We start from the raw sequence: 23042 nt of genomic DNA, 5'->3' as shown, positions 1-23042 counted from the left end.
AATTTTCTTTGAGATATGGATTCACTTCAAATTTCAAGCTTATATGAAATAAAGGATGAAAAAAATCAGGTGGCAACATTTAATTGGATATTTATTACACCTCAGATTTGTGTATATACACGCGCTATATTTTTTTGCACTGGTTTCAGCTTTTGTGTTAAAATGAAATATAGAAAATAAAGTCGGAGGGCCAAAATGGAACAAGGTTGAGATATAGTGCAAAAATAAAAAACGGAGTCAAGTTGAATGGGTTGTATATGTATTTGGCCTTTTAGTTAACTTGGTCAAAGTTGGATGACTTTTATGTGATAAAAAATAAAAAAATTACTTTTGTGTTACAAACTCAAAGTTGAATAACTTTTATGTGACAGAAAATAGAAAAGTAACTTTTATGTTACAAACTCAAAGTTGAATGACAGCCGGTGAAATTTACTCAAAAAAATCAGTGTTGATAAATATTGTAAATAGTTCATGAAATAACAAAAAAAAATCCACTTTATGTAAAATTTATATGTGCTGTTGTAAACATAATATTAATGTCTATAAATGAAACTACCATATATAATTCATATTTTCGGTAGCGTTTAAACTAGTAGTTCACTTATACTTTCAGAATTCTTGGTTTTTCCCGAATTGAAACAGAGTCTAAATAGGATTCTTTTTAAGGAAAAAAAAAAGGGAAGACAATAAAGTTAATTACGTAAAGAGCTTCTTCGTTTCAATATTGAGTTGTATGTTTATAACAAAATGTCCATAAAAGAAACCAGCAAATTATTCGGTGGTGTTTGAACTAGAAATTCATTTTAGTTTTCCAATTTTTGTAGTATTCCGAATTGACAACAATTTACCAACAAAAAAATAGAAACAGAAACAATGTTAATATTTTGTAAAGTGTAAGTATTTATTCAAGGGGGTGGAGTGGGGTTGGGGAAGATTTATGAAACTCGTTCCTAAGAGGTTTAGAATTCCTTCTCGTTCTAAACCCAAACAGTTCAGGTTTAGAATTCTCTTAATTCTATAAAACTCGCTTTCTTGATCAAAACGCTTTTCCATCCTTAACTCTCTCTAATTCTCTTTGGTCTTTAGTTACAAGAATACTACTACTACTATATTTCTTTATATCTGCTCTTCTTTTCTTGTTTATTTGACGAACAATTAAGGGTAACGCAATGCTGACGGTAGATGATTTTTTGGGCATGGAATTTAAGCCCAACATGAGTCGAGTGGATTATTTGGTGGCTGTTGCTGAAGTTGCTCAGTTAAAATCCATGTATGAAGAAGAATACAACGTTGTTGCTGAACAAGATAAAGAGTATTGCATCAAAAAAGAAGAAAAAATCATTCACAATATTCAGTCCATATTATCATCTTTCCCAGTTAATAATCTTGATCCTCAAGAAAAGCATGTTCTTGATATCGCCATCCCAAAAGGGAAACGATCACTGCAAAACATACAGCCAAGAAAAGTTACTGAACAATTTATTTGCAGTGAAGAATTGATGATCAAGAAAGCTGTGGAAAATTTAGAAGAAAAAGAAATCAGAGTAGTAAAAGTTGGTGATGGGGAAAACAGAACGATCAAAATCAATTGGGGTACTATTGGTGCTAATTTTGCAATTGGAAAATCAAGAACAGGAAAAGTAGCCAACGACCCACTTGGTTTAAGCAATGAAGAATACTTCATTAACAAAAATTTGGCCAATGAAAAACCAGCAAAGCAAGAAGAGGAAGATAAAGAAGAGGCTAAAAGGGAAAAGAAGAAGGTGAAAAGGAACATTATTGTAAGAGTTGCAGCCCCTGTTGTAGTTAACAACCAACCAAGAGAATTGCCTATAGAATTCAAGAACAAAATTACAGAAATAGGAGGTTCAGTTGAATCAGCAATATTGGTAATAGAAAAGAGGTTGTTTGAGACTGATATTAAACCGGGAGAGGGCAGACTTTCAATCCCACAAAGGCAAATGAGTAATGAGTTTCTTAAACCAGAAGAAGATGCACATTTGAATACTCGCAATGGGAATAATGTGTCTGAGAAAAAAGTGAAGTTGATTGAGCCTTCTCTTGAAACATGTGATATTAATCTGAGAAAATGGAATATGAACAAAAGTAATGGGAAAACAAGTTCAAGTTATGTGTTGACTACATATTGGAATGCTGTGACTAAAAGGAATGCTTTGAAAATTGGTACTCTGATGCAGTTGTGGTCATTTAGAGAAGGTACTCAGTTATGTTTTGCACTGGTCAAGCTTCAAGACTAAAGTTAAGCTGTTAAGGCAATAGTCTTTCTCAGTAGTTCGTATTAGCATATTTTTTATTCATTCTTCTACTAATTTGTAGTAATAATACTGACATGTTTAATGTTTATCTATTAGAAGGAATTTTTTTCTGAATAGGTTTCTAATATATGAGACAGCTCCTACTTTTCTGTATTACATATTCCTAGTTTTTAGGCATAATATTCCCATGTTATAACTGGTGAAAAGTTTCAATTTCTTTCAATTTGAGAAACATTATATGTCATTCCATTTTTAAAATTTTACATTACTGTTGAGAAATAATTATGGTTCAATTTGTAAGATGTTTTTTTTTTTGGGTAAGATGTTTCAATCTAAATATTTGAGTCTTCTTTTAATCAATTCCTCGGAGATAACTCGAAATTCTTTACTGTTCCATAAAAGCACATCATTGGTAACAGCAACCAAGATTAATTTTTGGATCTAAAATGGAAACTTGTCTGGATTCTGGATTTGGATTTGGATTCGAGTTGGATGCTGGACTTATTAGCTCCACGCGATATATTCCCATATCCAGAAGACGAAAGTAGCAGAGATGAGGATGCTGAGATGGATGTGTGAGCACACTAGGTTGGATAAGATTAGGAATGAAGATATTTGGGAGAAGTTGAGTGTGGCTCCCATAGACGATAAGATGCGGGAAAAGAGACTTAGATGATTCGGACACGTGCGGAGGAGAAGCCAAGATGCCCCGGTTAGGAGGTGTGAGCGGTTGGCTTTGACGGGCATGAGAAGAGGTAGAGGGCGGCCTAAAAGGTATTGGAGTGAGGTGATCAGGTAGGAGATGTCGCGACTTCAGATTTCCAAAGACATGACTCTAGATAGAGAGGTGTGGATATCGAGCATTAGGGTTGATGGTTAGGAGGGAGTCGAGCATTTTTCTTCCTTCGTATCGGGGGTGGGGCTAGCCTGTTAGGGTGTTGTCTTTGGATTATTAGTGGTGTAAGTTTGTGTCCACACTATTTTTCCGTTTTTTTCCATAGTACGGTAGCTCTAGCTATTACTCGTTGTTGTTATTGCTTTTCTATCCATTTTCTATTTCCTACGATGCTTATATTATCTTTCTGATTTTTGTTGTTGTCACAGATTCTATATTTTCGTTTTCTTGAGCTGAGGGTCTCTCGGAAACAGCCTCTCTATCCCTCCGGGGTAGGGGTAAGGTCTGGGTACATTCTACCCTACTCAAACCCCACTTGTAATTTTTTACTGGGTGGTTGTTGTTGTTGTTGTTCTTTTCTTGACGGTAAAGTTATCTTCGTGTGGCATACATGTCACGGGTTTGAGTCGTAGAAGCAACTACTAATATTTGCATTAAGGTAGGTTATTTACATCACACCCCTAGGGTTGTGACCCTTCCTCGGACCCTATGTGAATACATGGTGCTTTGTGTGTGCATCAGGCTACTTTTATTTTTATGTGTTTTTCCTGGTTTCTCATTTGGTGTTCTGTATTCGCATTGGGGCCCGTCCGACTCCAGATTTGCATGAGGAAGTCCCACATGTGAATAAACCGCTTCCAAATAAAGACGATTCCATATCTAAGACTCGAATCTGAAACCTCTGATTAAGGATGAACTAGTACTTATCATTCCAGTGCAAACAAGTACACGTAAATTGTTGTTTGTACTTTGTAGCAATAAAATGGTTGGCCTCTTCTTAGGTGGTTCTGTACTATTGAACAATAATAGTTGCTCCTTGTTGGGCTAACAGGTCCGCATATATCCATCAATCTTATTCGTGATTAATTGATGAATAATATTGACGAGATTCTTGGAATTGCCGTGGTGCTCGATCCCTTGAGTTTCGGCGTAGTTTTAGATCCCTACTTGACTATCATCATCCATTCCTCGTGGTCCTTCTGGAAACGCATCTCGCTGACCACATGCATCTTCGTGATGACTTCAACTTCACAAGCATGGCTGCTGTCCCGGTTGAAGGTAACGCATGAGGTATAGCCGTTCTTTGGTTGTAGAAGAAGTTGCAGTGACTAACCAAGAGGTACACTGCATGGTGGAGGTAAAATCATTAACTCGTCGCTTTTTATTCTCTATTATATATGCTAGTCTTACAACATCGAAAGTTTTATGGCAGAACCTCCATTGTATTTTTGATCACTATCATGGTCCTTGGTTGGTGGGAGGAGATTTTAATGAAGTCACTCGTGCATCCGAAAAATTTGGAGGTCGGGCTATTAATAACTCTCGAGTAGACAGCTTTATTAATTACTTAAAGTATTGTCATCTTGTTGATCTTGGTTATAAGGGTAGTAGGTTTACCTGGACAAATAATAGGAACCAACACTGCTCTATTCTAGAACGACTTGATAGAATAGTAGCAAATTACGCTTGGATAAATTTGTTTCCTGATGCTTCTGTTAGACATCTCCCGCGAACTCATTCTGATCATTGCCCGCTGCTTCTTAATCTATTACCTTCCAAGAATATAGTAACCAAACCATTTAGGTTTGAAAGTATTTGGAACTCTCACCCCACATTCAGGCCTCTTATCTCTAATATTTGGAATTGTAATAATCATAATTTACTTCCTTCAATTCATCAATTCCGACAGGATGTCCAAGACTGGAACCGTGTCACTTTTGGCAATATTTTCCATAAAAAAAGGGTACTTCTAGCTAGGATTGGAGGCATTCAACAATCTGTTTACTATCCAACGAGTAATTTCCTCAAAGACCTGGAAAATCAACTTATTAGTGATTTTAATGTCTTATTAAAACTGGAGGAAAACTTTTGGAAATTAAAATCTCTTATTAATTGGTTAAATGATGGGGACGCTAACACTCGTTTCTTTCACTTATCCACTCTTCAAAAGAGACATCGTAATCGCATTACTGCCTTAAAAGATGATGTTGGAAATTGGACATTTGACACAAATATCATAAAAGACTCTATCTTTCTATATTTTCGTAATCTCTTTACCACTGAGCATTTAAGCACAACACTTAAGTACCCACCAAATAATACTGGTATTCTCTCTGATTCTGATGGTATCGTACTCACACGCTCCCTAAATAATCTTGAAATAGTACGTGCTATAAATTCTTTCAAACCTTACAAATCTCCTGGCCCAGATGGACTACACCCACATTTCTACCAAAATTATTGGCCAGAAGTTAGAGAATCTATTTTATAATTCTGCCACCAAGTCTTTGAGAAATAATTTATAACCCCGAAAATTAATACTACTTATCTCTGTCTCATCCCTAAAAATCAAACTGCTTCTTGCTTAAGTTACTATCGACCTATTAGCCTTTGTAATACTATTTATAAAATCATTACCAAAATAATTGTTAATCGCATCAAGCCGTTCTTGTCCAAAATAATTGGGCCCACACAATCTAGCTTCCAACCAAATCATCGTGCCTCTGATAATGCGATTATTGTTCCGGAACTACTTAATCATTTCCGCAATCTCAAGGGTAAACGAGGTCAGGCTCTTATCAAATTAGACCTCGAAAAAGCCTTTGATCGTTTGGAATGGTCCTTTGTGCGACGCACACTCCTACACTTCCACTTCCCCTTGCCTCTCATCAATCTCATCATGTCTTGTATTACTACCTCCTTCGTATCAATACTTATCAACAGTGCTCCAACAAACTTCTTCTCCCCATCACGTGGCATTCGACAAGGGGATCCTTTATCACCTTACTTATTCATTATGTGTATGAAAATGCTTTCAAGAAGCATCAACATTGCCGTTGACTATCATTCTTGGGCCCTTATCCAAATTTCCCGCTTTGGGCCATCAATCTCCCACCTATTCTTCGCAGATGATATCATTTTTACTTCACAGATCACAACGATTTTCTGTCACACAATCATTGATTATTTAAATTACTTTACTCACCATTCGGGACAAAAGATTAATTTTACTAAATCAAAAATCTTTTTCTCCAAGAATTGTACTACCTTAGATAAAAACTTTGTCCTTACCTCCTTTAATATGTCTGAAGGCACTACCTTTGAAAAATATTTGGGTTTTTCTCTGCCTACAACTCGTACAGGGATTTTCAATTCCTATTAAACAACTTTAAGGCACGTCTAGCGGGATGGAAAACCAAGTTTGTCTCCCCAGCGGGCAGAGTCACTCTTATTAAATCCACCCTCAATGCTATCCCAAACCATGTAATGCAACTGGTTACACTACCAGCATCCATTGTACATAAATTGGAATAATACGAAATACATTTTTTGTGGGGATCCACCACTAGTCAAAAAAAGCTACACATGCTTAGTTGGGGGACCGTTACTAATTCAAAGAAAGTTGGAGGTCTGGGGATCCAAAGGCTTCAGAGTTTAGACAAAGAACCAAGCACTTCTCGCTAGCACGGCTTGGCGCCTATTCCACCACCATGCCTCTTTGTGGGCTTTCATTCTTATTTCTAAATATGCCAATCCTTTAAAACCCCTAGCGAAACACTCTACTATCCGGAAGAATATCCAAAAAGGTTGGGCTCTTTGTCAACAAGGCCTCCTTTGGATGTCTGCTAACGGAACCCACATAAATTTCTGGAACGACGCTTGGCTTCAACCAAATACCACCATCAGGAAGATGATACATGGTCCTTTAACTAATTCTGAAATGAAGGCACCAATTGCATCCTATCGTGCACAACATTCATGGGACACCTCAAGCTTATCCTTTGAGTTACTAGACGATATTACCAATCTCATAAGGGGTGTTTATTTTCCTATCAATTCATACTCACATGATCGTATCATCTGGGGATTAACTCCAAATGGCCTATTTTCAGTCAAGTCCCTTTACACAGCCCTTAACCCATCACAAGTAATGATCACGCCCAACTATGCCTTATAAAAAGAATTAAGCGGTCGTTACAAATATATTTCGGCTAATAAGTTCGGAGTCGAATCTCACAGGGAATTAACCTATCAAACACAGCTACTAGACTCACACAAATTCACACAATCAATCTTCAAAAATATTTAAGTAACAAGTTGGGTTTTATTAACTAAATATTACGTAATGAAAATATAATAATTAACAACTAACTAAGAACGGGTTGTAAACAAGAATTGGAATGATCTAAGTTTGTGATTTTCCCTATTGTCGGAATCTTTTCCGCTACGTTTTCTACAAATTTTTGCCTAAGTCTTCTCTATCGACCATGAGCACTCTAACTGTCATAACTCTCTCCCGAGTAATTACCACAATTTACTAGGCATATTCTCCCGAATTACGCTAGTTGGCATTAAGTACAGCTCACTCAGATCGCATCAAGGTTTTGTTATCCCTAAACCCACTTTTAAACCTCCGTATTGATCTCTCATATACGTGTAGGAGTGATGTTATTCAACAACTACCTAAATATGCACTCTCTCCCGAGTAATACATACTAAATAGGTACAACTAATTGAGGGCCCTTCAATCAACCACAAGAATAATATAGTTGAACAAATAGAGAAAATATTACGGCAAATCTTTATTAACGTAACAAGAAAATCATCCTTCAATAGGTTCCATCAAAACCCTAGATTAGGAATTTAGCTACTCATACTCATAGTAACAATATCCCAAATATTTTGCATAATTAAAATACAGAGTAAAGATGAAAAGTTGTAGAAATTGATGATTCTAACTCCCAACAGGTGATTCCACCAGCTCTTCTTTCCTCTCGCTGCAAAAGTGCCTCTAAGTGGTGTTTTTAGGTCTATTTATATGTGTAGAAGAAACCCTGAACGTGTAGGCAAAGTCCTAGTCAAAGCCAGAAACGAATTAAGTCTTCAAAACTTGGATTGGACCTGGCCTCAGGCCTGGCGTCGCCAGCCTAACGCCTGGCTTTTGGCTGGCCTTGCCAGGCTTAAGCCTGGTTCAGCCTGGCCTTTGGCTGGCCTCGCCAGGTCTCTCCTTTTCATTGTTCTCGAGCACACTTTCAATGTTTAAGTATCCCTTTTGCTCTACTTTCATCTCCAATTCACCTACACATAAAATAAATTCCATTATGCGCAAATAAAGTATAATTTATCATTAAAGCATATAAAATACAAGGAACATAATGTACGAAACTATGGAATTATAGCCACACATCAATACCCCACACTTAAACATTGCTCGTCCTCGAGCAATCAAACTACACTTGTAGATACGACCTTTTTAATCAATTCTCCCAACTCATTACACCAAGAATTTTTTAAAAATAGTTTAAGCACACAAGTGTGACATCCTCGCCTCAAGATTCGACTCACAAATACCATGCCTTATTCACAATTCACTTACTTACTCTAACATGGATGTCAACAACATTACCTTTCCTTCATGAATCTTGTGCCCTCACTCAATCAAAGAGCTTAGTTCCACATGCAATGAATTTTAAGAACATAGGAACTCAAGATAGACAAAATTCACTCGCTCTTAGAAATAACATTCATATGCCACAAATGATGCACCATAGGCTTGCCCGTAGTGTAATACTCTACTAATCGAGTTCATCCAGTCTAAGATCAAGTAGGACTTTCATTTGTTGTAATGTAGGCTGCGGGCTGGGTAGGATACATTTGGATATGAGTGACTACACCTCCCTTAAGTACTTCAATACATATACTTTGACACACATCCCATACTTATGCCAAACCAAACATTCCACCTTCACTTCAATTTATATTACCCCATATTTCTTTAAGCATAATTATATTAAGAGTCACCACTTATCAAAGAATTTTTTTTTCCAGCAATACAACTATTATTATTATTTTTTTCTTTCTTTCTTGAGTTCTTTCTACACACATAAGTGGTAGTCAGATAAAACTACATTACACACTACACACATAATTTTTCCCGACTTTCTGAGGTTACTGAGACTTCACCTCGTATTTTCTTAATATTAGAATCAAAGAACAATACATGGGCTACCCGCGAGCCACCCCACACTTAAGATTTTATCGTGGTGTATGACTTCATAACACTAGTCTATTAATCCTGGAGACTCAGGCTTCAATGGGGACAAGGAATGCCATTGAGGCATTATATCAAACACTTAACATACATTAGTGCCATGGGAGTTCTTATGGAAATGAGGGATTGCTTCATCCTCCCAAATCGGCTTGGGGGTTCCGTACTACCACATGTTTCCACAATCGCAGCACCAGCATACAAACTCAATACTACAATGAAGAACAACCACCAATTTTTGTGTGTAATTGTATACCAGTACCCCGCTCGAAATTACAAAGGAAAAAGATCAAATCATACCTTTGAAGCTTTTGAGAGGAGGGAGCTGCTTGAGAATTTCTAATGAGTGTGATAGAATAGCAAGACTAAACTTGACTTCAATGGGGATGGGGGAGACCACTATGGCAATGTGCTGCTGAGTGTTTGTGGGTGAGGATAATTCATGCAGTGTGTTTGGTTGAGAGCAACGCTGATGAGAAGATGTGTGAGCTTGTGAATTTTTTTTCTTTTAAAGCTTGATGTGTGTTTGAGGTTAGGGTTGTTTCTATTGTGTTTAGTGTTTAGGGCATGTAATGTGAGGAGGTTCGACTAAAATAACTTAAACTGGGCCGAAATAACTTACCTGGCGACGCCTGGCCCAGTACCTGGTAAGGGTGGCATGTGGGCCCGGTCCTAAGTGGGCCGGTCCTAAATGGGTCGGTCCTAAGTGGTCCCGGTCTTCGCGGGCTTCTTGTTGGAATTGGCCCGGGACCGGGACCACGAACTAACGGTCCCGGGTAAAGTGGGCCGGTCCCGGCCTATGTGGGCCCAATGGATACTTTTTATTTTTTAATTTTTTTTATAGAAGTTAGAAAAAAAAATGGTAATAACAATATTTAAAGCAATTTCTTGTAAATTATATTATAGAATTGTGACCTAAATTTTTTAATTTAAATTTAAAGACAAAAATATTTTAAAGAGATATTCAAAGCAATGCGTTATAATTTTATTATAGCATTAAAAAAATATGGCAATATCTTTCTTAGTCTTCCTCCCCCTATGGAATGAGCACAACAAGGTGCTAATACCACCATTGAGAAGAAAAAGAAACTAATCAAGATGTGCCAAAATACAAGTTACATATTAATTTTTGTTCATATAAGTTACATGGTATCTCTTACAAATTTCATAAATCCTTCAAGGTCCGGAGGAATTTCCGTTGGTGGTGGCGGAAAAGAAGTTTGGTCATCACCGCTTCCAGACGAAGCAGCATCCTCCGCAAGTTCAGCTAGCATTTCTTCGTAAGCTTCGTCTACCTCTGATTGTGATTCAGCAAGTCCAAAATTTCTTCTTTCCGAACGGATCCAATCTCTGAAAAGTACTGATTTTTCCAAGCTCTCCCTCATAAACGCTTTATAATCACCAAGTTGTAGTCTTGCTTGACTGTAAGCGCTCTTTGATGCCACTGTTGATGCTTGAATAATTAAAATGTCTCGGGCCATCCTTGAAAGAATCGGAAAGTATTTTTCTTTGTCCTTCCACCATTCCAAAATATTAAAGGAGCCGTCGGGATTCACTTCCTCAATTTTCTGTGACAAATAAACTTTAAGCTTATTTAGTTGTGAAAAATCACTAGTACTAGAACCTTGAGAACCCCTGAACCCCACCCAAACACTAAGTGTTCTTACTCCTGCAGTTCTTTTAGATGATTGAGAACTAGAAGAAGAAGGAGTTGGAACATTTGGTCTAGCATGATCTAATGCAACTTGATAAGCATTATAAATAGTTTTAACATTTATTTTAATTGAGACTATTGCATCCGGAAGTTTAGACAACTCCTTATCTTCAAGTGCTAAACCATTATAAACAGTTTCATACCAAAATTGAGGACCTCCTAATTTTATAGTAGGATTTAACAATGCAGCAACACCATAAATAGGGGGAATAGGGAAAAAATATTTTTTAAACTTTTTTCTCATAGAATCAATAGCAAGTTGATAAATTTCTCCACCCTCTGAAAAATGATCAAACAAATTTGCAAGTTCTGCAATATAAACTAAATAGTTAAAAATAGTAGGATAATATTGCCCAGAAAATTCATTTGTAGCAATATGAAATTTTTCTAAAAAATCTACAAGTATTTTAACATTAGCCCAATCCGCATTTGTAAGGTGCTCATCATCATCACTTACATGAGCATTAAACGTTGAGTTTACAGGGTTTCTATATTCATATGCAACAACTAAACTTTCATACATGTAATTCCATCTAGTTGGACAAGGTTTAGGAACCTTTCTTTCTCTTAGGCCAAATTCATCGCATCTTTTAAAATATTCTCTAAGTCTACTTGTATGGTTTGAATAAAAAAGCCAATTAAGAGCCATTTTAACCTTTTCAATTTCAACATTTAAAATTCGCATATCATCACCTACAATTAAATAGTAAATATGACAAATACATCTAACATGAAAAATATTACTAAATGCAGGTCTTAATGTAGTGGTAAGCAAGGCTACAACATTTGTGTTACTAGTAGCATTATCCATTGAAACTGACATTATTTTATCACTAATGCAAAAATATCTACAAATATCCGTAACTGTGCTAGAAATAAACTACCGTGTGTGACGTGAATTAATTATTCTATAAGCAATAATGCGTTTTGCATTATCCAATCCTCATCAATCCAATGACTGGTAACAGTAAGGTAATCACAGTCATTACTACTTCTACCAATATCAGTTATAATAGCAACGCGATAATTTATATGAGTAAATAAATAAAGCAAATATTATTCATATTCATGTTTATATTTATAAATATCGCTCTTTACGGTTGTGCGAGGAAAACTTTTATAAGTAGGATTATAAACTTTTCTAATATAATGCACAAAGTGAGGGTTAGAAGGAAAACTATAGGGTAAGCACATAACAGTAACCATTTTTGTCAATTCTTCCCGATCTTTTTTTGGATCATAATATAAAATACCACCGGTAACAGTGTTAATTCCCGGTTGAAATTAATTTGACCCGGTACTAAGGTCAGCCTGACTAGGTGCACTTGTCCCCTCGGCCAAAGCTTTCATACGAAAATATCTAGCTTTATCTTGAGGGTGTAGCAATATGTGTCTAGTCAAACTTCCCGTTCCCCTCGACTTCCAACATATTTAAAAACCAACTCTTTGCCACAAGTTTTACACTTAGCCCTATTTTTTTCTCTTAGTTGAGTAAAAAATGTCCAAACAACAGATGTTTCTGCCCGTTTAGAAGGTTGTCTAGAAAAAGTAGGGGCAGTAACATGAGGGTTAACTTCAGGAGCAGGACTAGTCGGTGTATCGTCATCCGGTTGTGTTTCATCAAAATCTATTTCTTCATCATCATTTTCATCAATAGTTGGATTACCATAAAGAACATTCATATATTCATGGTTTAATTGTTCACCGGGTGCAATATTATGGCAAAATTTACTCTCGATAAATTGTAATAAACTATTATCGCTATCAAGAATAGGAGGTGTAGGATGGGTAACAGGTTTGGATCAGGGAGCCGGGGGAAGTGGAGGAGGAGCAGATTGGCAACTAGATTCACCACTCTTGGATTTTTCCTTATTTTTATTAAATATTGTTTTCAAGGAATAAGCCATCTTAATTAATCAAATAATACAAAGTAAATAAAACAAACAAAATTATAATATTAAAACTTAAGAGTTGGAACGAGTTTACCGAATTGACGAACAACTTGTTGAAAATTAATTATCGTTGAAGACTTGAAGACTTCAATTCACCAACTTCACAATTTTACCCAAATTGTAACAATAAAGTAAGCAATTATAGAAGAAAATTAGAGAGAGATTGAGAGATATTGATGATTTTGTGAGAAAAATGAAAGAATGAGAGGGTATTTATAGTTGAAAATAGGGAAAAGTTTAATTATAAAATGTTTGAGGTTAAAACAAAGTTGAGGGGTTGAATGACTATTTTGGTAGGTAAAACAGCTATATTTTAAATGCCATAACGGCTACGATTCAGAAAATATAAAAAATTCCTTAGAAGTGATGAATGGGAAACAAGTGGGTCCTATTTTTTTGGAAACTAAAATCCTTGTTACAAGGACAAGAATGCACTATGAGACAATCCTATTCCAACTGTTTTTTTCCTTTACTTTTTTTCTTTTTTCTTTTTTGAGTTTTTTTTATGTTTCCAGTCCTTTTTATGGCAGAATTTTTTTAGAAAAAAAATTAGCCGTTGGGCCCGGATAGGCCCGTTTAGGATCGCTTGAACCGGCCCACTTCCCAGCCGGTCCCGGTCTCGCGGGCCTCGCCTATGGGACCGGCCCACTACCCAGTCCACCTCCCCACGGTCCCGGTCCTATCCGGTTAGGACCGTTTAGGCCCACCGCCCATTTGGTTTTGCAGTCCTGGGCCGGGCCCGGTCCTAACCGGCCCATATGCCACCCTTAGTACCTGGCGTTAGCCAGGCGTCGCCAGCCAAAGGCCCAGCAGAACCTGGCGTTAGCCAGGCGTCGCCAGCCTAAGGCCAAGCAGAACCTGGCGTTAACCAGGCGTCGCCAGCCTAAGGCCAAGCAGAACCTAGCGTTAGCCAGGCGTCGCCAGCCCAAACGCCAGCTTTGGCCGGCTTGATCCTGGCGTCGCCTGCCCCAGTGCCTGGTGTACGTCAGGTGATGCTGAAACCCTATTTGACTTGCCCAAACTCGCCTGCAAACTTGTTAGTACCTAAAAACAAAACAAAACAAAATTCTAATTGCACTAAATATCAACTACGAATTGGGTTGCCTCCCAACTAGCGTCTGATTTAACGTCGTAGCACGACGCAGATAATTGCACTTAAGGCTCGCTTAACCTTGGTGGCTCGAGCAAATGAGTCACCAACACTACTTTCGCATCTTCCATGCCCAAATAATGTTTTAACCTGTGCCCATTGACTCTAAACGTGCGGGAGTCATTTGATGCAGCAATCTCTATGGCTCCGGTGGGGTGAATCTCCACCACACTAAATGGTCCCGACCATCGGGACTTTAACTTACCCGGGAATAACCTCAACTTTAAGTTGTATAGTAATACCTTATCTCCGGGTTTAAAACTCCGCTCAAGAATATTTTTATCGTGCATTATTTTCATTCTCTCCTTGTATAATCTTGTGCTCTCAAAAGCGTGGTAACGAAATTCATCAAGCTCGTGCAGCTCTGTGACTCTACTTGTGCCCGCAGCTTCTATATCGAGATTCAACTGCCGCAGTGCCCATAAAGCTCTATGCTCCAACTCCACTGGTAGGTGATATGCCTTCCCAAATACCAATTTATATGGCGTCATACTAATTGGAGTTTTGAAAGCGGTACGACAGGCCCAGAGTGCATCATCTAATTTCTTGCCCAATCCATTCTTGTAGCATTCACAGTCTTTGTCAAAACACTCTTTATCTCTATGTTCGACACTTCTACTTGCCAGCTCGTTTGTGGATGATATGGGGTGGCAACTTTGTGACGTACACCATATTTTTCTAACAACTTTGTGAAGGCTCGATTATAGAAGTGAGTGCCTCTGTCACTGATTATCGCCCTTGGAGTGCCAAATCGGGTGAATATGTTCATTCTCAAAAAACCAATTACCCCCTTAGCATCATTTGTCGGGAGCGCTGCAGCCTCCACCCATTTTTACACGTAGTCCACAGCTACGAGTATGTATTTGTTACTATATGAGCTGAAGAAAGGCCCCATGAAATCGATTTCCCACACGTAAAACACTTCTACCTCTTGAATTGGGTTCATAGGCATCTCATGTCGGCGGGAAATATTCCCAGTTCGTTGGCATTCGTCACAACCTTTCACCCATAAGTGTGCATCTTTGAATACTGTCGGCCAGTAGAAGCCCAATTCCAGTACTTTCGCGGCGGTCCTTACTCCTCCGAAGTGGCCACCATATGGTGATGCATGACAAGCCTGCAAAATAGAAGATTGGTCTATCTCGGGGATACATCTCCGGATCATGTTATCAACACAAATCCTGAACAGGTAAGGCTCATCCCAATAATACATGTGACAGTCACGAAAGAACTTTTTCTTTTGAACAGAGGAACGATCATAGGGGACAATACCGCTTGCCAGGTAGTTTGCAATGTCTGCATACCATGGAGCTTCCTCCAATGTCACTGCTAGCAATTGTTCATCTGGGAATGTCTCAGTTATATCTTCTACCTCAACTTTCTTTTCAGCTCCCTCCAACCTTGAAAGGTGGTCTGCCACTTGGTTCTCTGCCCTTTTTCTATCGCGGATCTCCAAATTAAATTCTTGTAGCAAAAGAACCCAACGGATCAAGCGTGGCTTTGACTCCTTCTTTGCTATCAGGTACCTAAGTGCTGCATTGTCAGTATAAACAATCACTTTTGAACCAATCAAATAAGACCTAAATTTGTCGAATGCAAACACCACAACCAACATCTCTTTCTCAGTCACGGTATAATTGAGTTGTGCACCGCTTAGTGTTCTGCTTGAATAGTAAATTGGGTGCACTAGTTTGTCCTTCCGCTGCCCTAGGACTGCTCCTATAGCATAGTCACTCGCATCACACATGAGCTCAAATGGTTGATCCCAGTTGGGTGAAACGATGATTGGTGCAGTCACCAGTCTCCTTTTTAGCTCCTCAAATGCTAATCTGCAGTCATCAGAAAACACAAAATAATGATCCTTTTCAAGGAGTTTACATAAAGGGTTAGCAATTTTAGAGAAATCCTTTATAAATCGCATGTAGAACCCGGAGTGCCCGAGGAAACGTCTTACTGCCTTAACTGAAGTGGGCGGTGGCAACTTCTCAATCACCTCAACCTTAACGTGGTCAACCTCAATACCCTTACTGGACACTCAATGTCCCAAAACTATACCTTCTTGTACCATAAAATATCACTTCTCCCAGTTCAGCACTAAATTTGTCTCCACACACCTTTTCAACACTCTTCTTAAATTGTGCAGACAGTCTTCTAACGAATCCCCCACCACAGAGAAATCATCCATAAAGACTTCCATAATATCTTCAACCATGTCAGTGAAAATGGCTAACATACACCTTTGAAAGGTGGTCGGTGTATTGCATAAGCCAAATGGCATTCTCCGAAAGGCAAAGATGCCATAAGGACAAGTGAATAATGTCTTCTCTCTATCCTCAGGGGCTATGAAAATCTGATTGTACCCCTAATACCCATCCAAAAAGCATAAGTGAGACCTCCCTGCTAGTCTATCCAATATTTGGTCAATGAATGGTAAAGGAAAATGGTCTTTTTCGGGTGGCTGTGTTCAATTTTCTATAATCCATACAAATTCGCCAACCCGTAACTGTACGAGTTGAGATCAACTCATTATTCTCATTGGGCACTACAGTCATTCCACCCTTCTTTGGCACACACTGAACTGGGCTAACCCAGTTACTGTTAGAGATTGGGAAGATGATTCCCGCATCTAACCACTTGATCACTTATTTCTTCACCACTTCTTTCATGTTGGGGTTTAGCCTTCTTTGATGTTATCTAGAAGGTTTGTGCCAATCTTCCAGTAGAATCTTATGCATACAAAATGTCGGGCTGATCCCCCTAATATCTGCAATGGTCCAGCCAATTGCAGTCTTGCATTCCATTAACACCTGCAAAAGCTGTTTTGCCTCCACATCTAACAAAATGGATGAGATAATAACAGGTAAAGTGGATTTAGGTCCCAAGAAAGCGTACCTGAGGTAAGACGGTAACGGTTTTAGTTCCAACTATGGTGGCTCTTCAATTGACAGCTTAGCTGGAGGTATTTTTCTTTCTTCTAAGTGTAAGGGGTCGAATTCGAGCTCTCTTTTCCAGTGCCCTCGCCCTTCAAATGCCAAAACCCATTCTGCCAAGTTTTTACCATTCATTTCTTCTAAGTTCATGAGGCATGCTACTAGAGGGTCTTTTGCATTCAGAGTCTCATCTTCCTCCTCTAAGATCACATGCACAACTTCTATTAGAGAGCAGTTAGCAAACTCACTAGGTCGCCGCATAAAGTTTTACACATTAAATTCTATCTCTTCATCGTTCAGTCTCATCTTTAGCTCTCCAGTTTCACAATCAATTAGGGCTCTCCCAGTGGCCAAGAATGGCCTTCCCAAAATTATGGGAATCTCCTCGTCAACCCGGCAGTCTAAAATGACAAAATCTGCTGGGAAAACAAACTTCCTCACCTGTACTAATACATCATCAAGGATACCAGAGGGCTTCTTCACCGTCCGGTTGGCCAGCTGTAATAACATAGACGTGGGTCTAGCTCTTCCTATGCTTAACCTTTTGTAGATAGCCAAGGGCATCAAGTTTATGCTTGCCCCCAAATCACAAAGTGCCTTAGCAAACGCATAGTTGCCTATTGTGCATGTGATTGTGAAACTCCCTGGATCAGATAACTTCTCAGCTATGGGTCTTGTCACAACAACACTACATGTCTGAATCAGTGTAACCGTGGCCAAGTCTTGAAAGTCAAACTTACGAGACATCAAGTCCTTCATCATTTTTGCATAACCAGGCATTTACTTTAAGGCGTCAATCAATGGAATGTTTACCTGAATTTGCTTCAACATCTCCAAGAATTTCTTATATTGCTCATCTTTTTGATATTTGGCCAATCTTTGGGGGAAGGGTGCTGGAGGCCGCTTCTTTAATGTGGTTTGATTTTGAACCTGCTCTGGCACTGTTTCTGTTGCCTTCTCTTTCTCTAACTCAGTTTCCTTCGCGACTTCTTTTTCTTTGCTTGTTTCAGCTGGCGCATGTTGTGCCGTCACTTCTGTTAACCCTGTTGAGTCATGTATCTCGATGGGTACTGGCACAAGTGTTTCAGTAGGCCGGCTTTAGCGAGCCATCTCTTGCTCCAGATATAGGTCTCTACCATTTCGTAGACTCACTGCCATAAGCTGTTTCGGGCCCTGTTCTTTTGGATTAACTTGTGTATTTGCAGGTAACGTCCCTTGGGGATGATTGTTTAGGGCCATAGAAATCTGTCCTAATTTAATCTCAATACCCTTTATCGCTGATTCATGCGAGTCTACCCTTTGTTGTATTTTTCCTGTGGACCCAATCAATTATTGCAGCATTCTGTTGTTGTTGTCCAGCATTCCCTCAAGTTTAGTAAACCCATCATCTAGTTTTATAATCTGTTGTTGTTGAGGTTGTTGATAAGTCAACTGCTGATTTTGCTGAATGTAGCCCTGTTGCCTTTGGTAAGGCGCAACTTGACCCAGTGGTCGCATAGCTCCAGGATTGTTGTTGTTATTGTACTGCTATTGTGCTGGTCTATATTATTGATTATGTTGACCCCAATTCTGACCACCTTGCCTCTATCCCCCATAGCTGGCTACATAATTCATATCTCCATGATATTGCTGGTTGTTACCTTCCGCACTCCACGAGAAAACATATGGTTGGTTAATGCATGGTGTACATAAGCCCCAATTAGTTGTGTCAACTATGTGAACCTGGTGCTTCTGGCCTAATTCATCAATCTTTTTGGTGAGGATACTCACTTGTGTCATTTAAGTGGCCACATTCTCAGCTATGGAGTTATTTGGGTCCAACGCCACTGAGTGAACTATCGGAGTGATCGTGGAGGCTCTTGTCATCCATCCTGAGTTTTGTGCCATCTTATCAAGTAGGATCTTGCATTCTGCGAATGTTTTACTCAGAAATGCTCCACCTGCTGAAGCATCAACATTGGCCTTTAAGCTGTCAGCCAATCCCATATAGAATCTCTGCCCCAACATCTGATCCGGAATACCATGATGTGGACACTTAACCAGCATGCCCTTGAACCTCTCCCATGTTTTTTGTAGTGATTCTGTTGGTCTCTACCTGTAGCTCAATATATCATCAATCTGTTGGGTCGTTTTATTTGGTGGGTAGAATTTGTTCAAAAATCGCTTGACTAATTCCTCCCAAGTAGTGATGGAATTTACAGGGAGTGAATTAAGCCAAGTCTGAGCTTCTCTTGTATGTGAGAATGGGAACAACACAAGCTTTATTGCGTCCGGTGTTACGTTAGGTTGCCTTTGCGTTAAACATATTGACAGGAAATTCTTCAGGTGCTGTTGAGGATCTTCAATGTGTGACCCTGAGAACAGTCCTTTGTTCTGTAACAAATGTAGCATGTTATTTGTGATTTGGAATGATTCTGCTTGTATCCGAGGGACTGCAATTGCGGTTGCCAGATTGTCGGCGGTGGGCTATGCCAATCATATAATGATGTTTCTGGTACAAGAGGCACCACACCCCGAATGTTTGGTTCATTCTCATTGTTTATGTTGTTGATTGGATTTTCTATTCCGTCAGCCATGTTTGGTTCGATTTGTTCTGTCGAGTTTCGTTGCTGTTTGCTTTTCTTGTTTGCACGATTTAGTGCCTTGAAAACTTTCTCAGGATCTGATAATGCTTCGAGCAATTCACCAGTTCTTGAGGATTTCCTAGGCATGCACCTGTGACACCCAAGACTACAACGTTAAAATTTCAATGTATTTGGTTTAGAAGGGAGAAAATTGACTACATTAAGAATTCTAGCACTTCTTTTAGCTGCAATTAATAACACCGTTAATTCCCCGACAACGACGCCAAAATTTGATCACGCCCAACTATGCCTTATAAAAAGGACTAAGCGGTCGTTGTAAATATATTCCGGCTAATAAGTCCGGAGTCGAATTCCACAGGGAATTAACCTATCAAACACAGTTACTAGACTCGCACAAATTCACACAATCAATCTTCAGAAATATTTAAGTAACGGGTTGGGTTTTATTAACTAAATATTACGTAATGAAAATGTAATAATTAACAACTAACTACGAACGGGTTGTAAACAAGAATTGGAATGATCTAAGGTTATGATTTCCCCTATTGTCGGAATCTTTTCCGCTACGTTTTCTACAAATTTTTGCCTAAGTCTTCTCTATCGACCATGAGCACTCTAACTGTCGTAACTCTCTCCCGAGTAATTATCACAATTTAATAGGCATATTCTTCCAAATTACGCTAGCTGGCATTAAGTACAGCTCACTCAGATCGCATCAAGGTTTCGTTATCCCTAAACCCACCTTTAAACCTTCATATTGATCCCTCATATACGTTTAGGAGTGATGTTATTCAACAACTACCTAAATATGCACACTCTCTCGAGTAATACATACTAAATAGGCACAACTAATTGAGGTCCCTTCAATCAACCACAAGAATAATATAGTTGAACAAATAGAGAATATACTACGGCAAATCTATATTAACGTAACAAGAAAATCATCCTTCAATAGGTTCCATCAAAACCCTAGATTAGGAATTTAGCTACTCATACTCATAGTAACAATATCCCAAATATTTTGCATAATTAAAATACAGAGTAAAGATGAAAAGTTGTAGAAATTGATGATTCTAACTCCCAAAAGGTGATTCCACCAGCTCTTCTTGCCTCTGGCTGCAAAAGTGCCTCCAAGTGGTGTTTTTAGGTCTATTTATATGTGTAAAAGAAACCCTAAACGTGTAGGCCAAGTCCTAGTCAAACCCGAAAACGAATTAAGTCTTCAAAACTCGGATTGGACCTGGCCTCAGGCCTGGCATCGCCAGCCTAATGCCTAGCTTTTGGCTGGCCTCGCCAGGCTTAAGCCTGGTTCAGCCTGGCCTCGCCAGGTCTTTCCTTTTCACTGTTCTCGAGCACGCTTTCAACGTTTAAGTATCCCTTGTGCTCTACTTTCATCTCCAATTCACCTACACATAAAAAAGATTCCATTATGCGCAAATAAAATTTAATTTATCATTAAAGCATGTAAAATACAAGACACATAATGTACGAAATTATGGAATTATAGCCACAACATCAAGTAACCAACTCCTTTCTTTGGATTTGGAAGCTACAACTTCCACCGAAGATTACCCACTTCATTTGGTTGCTAGCACATAACCGCCTACCCACAGCCTCCTACCTTCATCATCTTAATATTTTGCACTCACCTATTTGCACCCTATGCCACACAGCAGAGGAAACACTTATACACCTCCTTTTTAGTTGCCCAAGAGTTATCAATATATGGTCACATGTGCAAATCAGTGTACCTATAACTTCTACCTCTTCCCCAAACTATAACATGTGGTTGCGCAATTTCCTCTTGGATGCTACAACCCTTACCCACCAATCCTTGCCATTATCTATTCTCCTTTCCTTTTCCCTCTGGCATATATGGAAATCACGCAATATTAATCTTCTTGAAAAGAGGTTCGACCAGGTTAGTCTCATGCATATTTTTAAAAATGTGCATGAATTTTTCCATCTAGGCTTGAATCAACGCCCCAAAACACATAAAATCCCTATGCATATAAAGTGGAAACCTCCTAATATGGGTTCTTTTAAATTAAACACTGATGGAGCTACGAGCGCAAACAACTTCTCATCCATGATTCGATCGGAAACTGGAAATTAGGCTTCTCAGAGTGCACATACAAAGCCAATAGTATACACATGGAATTTCTTGCTCTGCTGAAAGGTCTCCAGTTGGCCCTTAGCCACAACCTCCTACCCCTGGAAGTTGAAACAGATCCAATTGAGGTAATACACCTATTGCACAATGATAATCTTGTTTACTCACATCTCCTTAATGACTGCAGGTACGTACTCCACCAGCTTGGTAATCCCAGTATCAAGCATACATATAGGGAGGAAAATATGGTGGCAGATCGATTAGCGAAGCAACTTTTTGAGTCAACTACCCCTACAAATACCACCGTTTATTATGCAGCACCAACTTTTGTATTGGACCTTTTGCACGCAGATATGTATGGCCCTCCCTATGTTAGGCGTGTCTCTCCAACTTCTCAACAGCATGCTACTGCACCTGCCACTCTTTTGCACGACGCAGCTACAAACAATGATATCTCATCCTCTTGTATCACAAATAGTTTTTTGTCTTTGGTTCCCACTGAGGAAATAGTCAGGGATGACACACTTCCCTTGGACGACGTTACTGTAACACCCACCCTAAGAAGCTCCCTTTATGTAACATGTTATGTTTTAATTAATGCAATATCGTCTTTTATTACCAAAAAAAAGAGATTCTTTATAACATAAGACAGTGTTGCACTTTTGCTGGATGATGCATATGCATAATGTTGTTGCTTGAACGTAATTTTTTTTTTTCCCCTCAAATTTAATGTTAATATGTTATTTCCCCCCAGTTAGTATGCTATATTTTGACTCGTTATCTTTTTTATACTCGACCCTATTCTACAAGAGTAGTGACACACTAAGGCCTATCAACAACAAATTTAATGAATAATTAGGAAATTGAAAATTCTATATACAGTCAGATCTCTCTATAATAACATTCTCATATAATAACCATTCACTATAAAATCTAAGTTTTTCTCAAAACCGACTTTTTAAGTTATATTTTACCTTTCTATAACAACTTTTTACCTATAATAACAACAACCATATTTATAGTAGAACACTCTTTGTATAATTACCCCTCTATAACAACCATATAGAATCTTTAAGATTACTATAATAATTGTAAAATGCACACAATCTTTTCCATTAAACAAAGTTCCTATCTTGCATAAAATATAATATTTGAAAATTTGCACATAATATCTTTTTCATTGGACAAATTTCAAAAAATATTGAAATAGAATATTTAACTGATTAGCTCTTAGATTGTCTTCGAGGAAAAGCTATTGGATACCTTTTTGCTAAAAAAATTGAACACGAACCTTCGCCAATTCAAGCGTTATATCGCAAATAAGAGAATGAAATTTACGAAACAAGCTACAATTATAAAGTTCTTCCATCAATCTTGA

At 38.5% G+C, this 23042-nt stretch overlaps 1 protein-coding gene across 1 annotated transcript; it reads left to right on the top strand.

Moving 5' to 3' along the window:
• Nucleotides 1-974: 974 nt before the first annotated feature.
• Nucleotides 975-2268, top strand: LOC107760378 (uncharacterized). The gene has a single exon (XM_016578417.2). It carries the CDS (start codon nt 1170-1172, stop codon nt 2256-2258), a length of 1089 nt encoding a protein of 362 aa, XP_016433903.1. The 5' UTR covers nt 975-1169; the 3' UTR covers nt 2259-2268.
• The last annotated feature ends 20774 nt before the right edge of the window (nt 2269-23042 follow it).

Source organism: Nicotiana tabacum, chromosome 13 (assembly GCF_000715075.1).
Source record: "Nicotiana tabacum cultivar K326 chromosome 13, ASM71507v2, whole genome shotgun sequence".
Classification (NCBI taxonomy): Eukaryota; Viridiplantae; Streptophyta; class Magnoliopsida; order Solanales; family Solanaceae; genus Nicotiana; species Nicotiana tabacum.
Note: the sequence above shows the minus strand (reverse complement) of the source record. Positions and strands in the feature narration are given on the sequence as shown.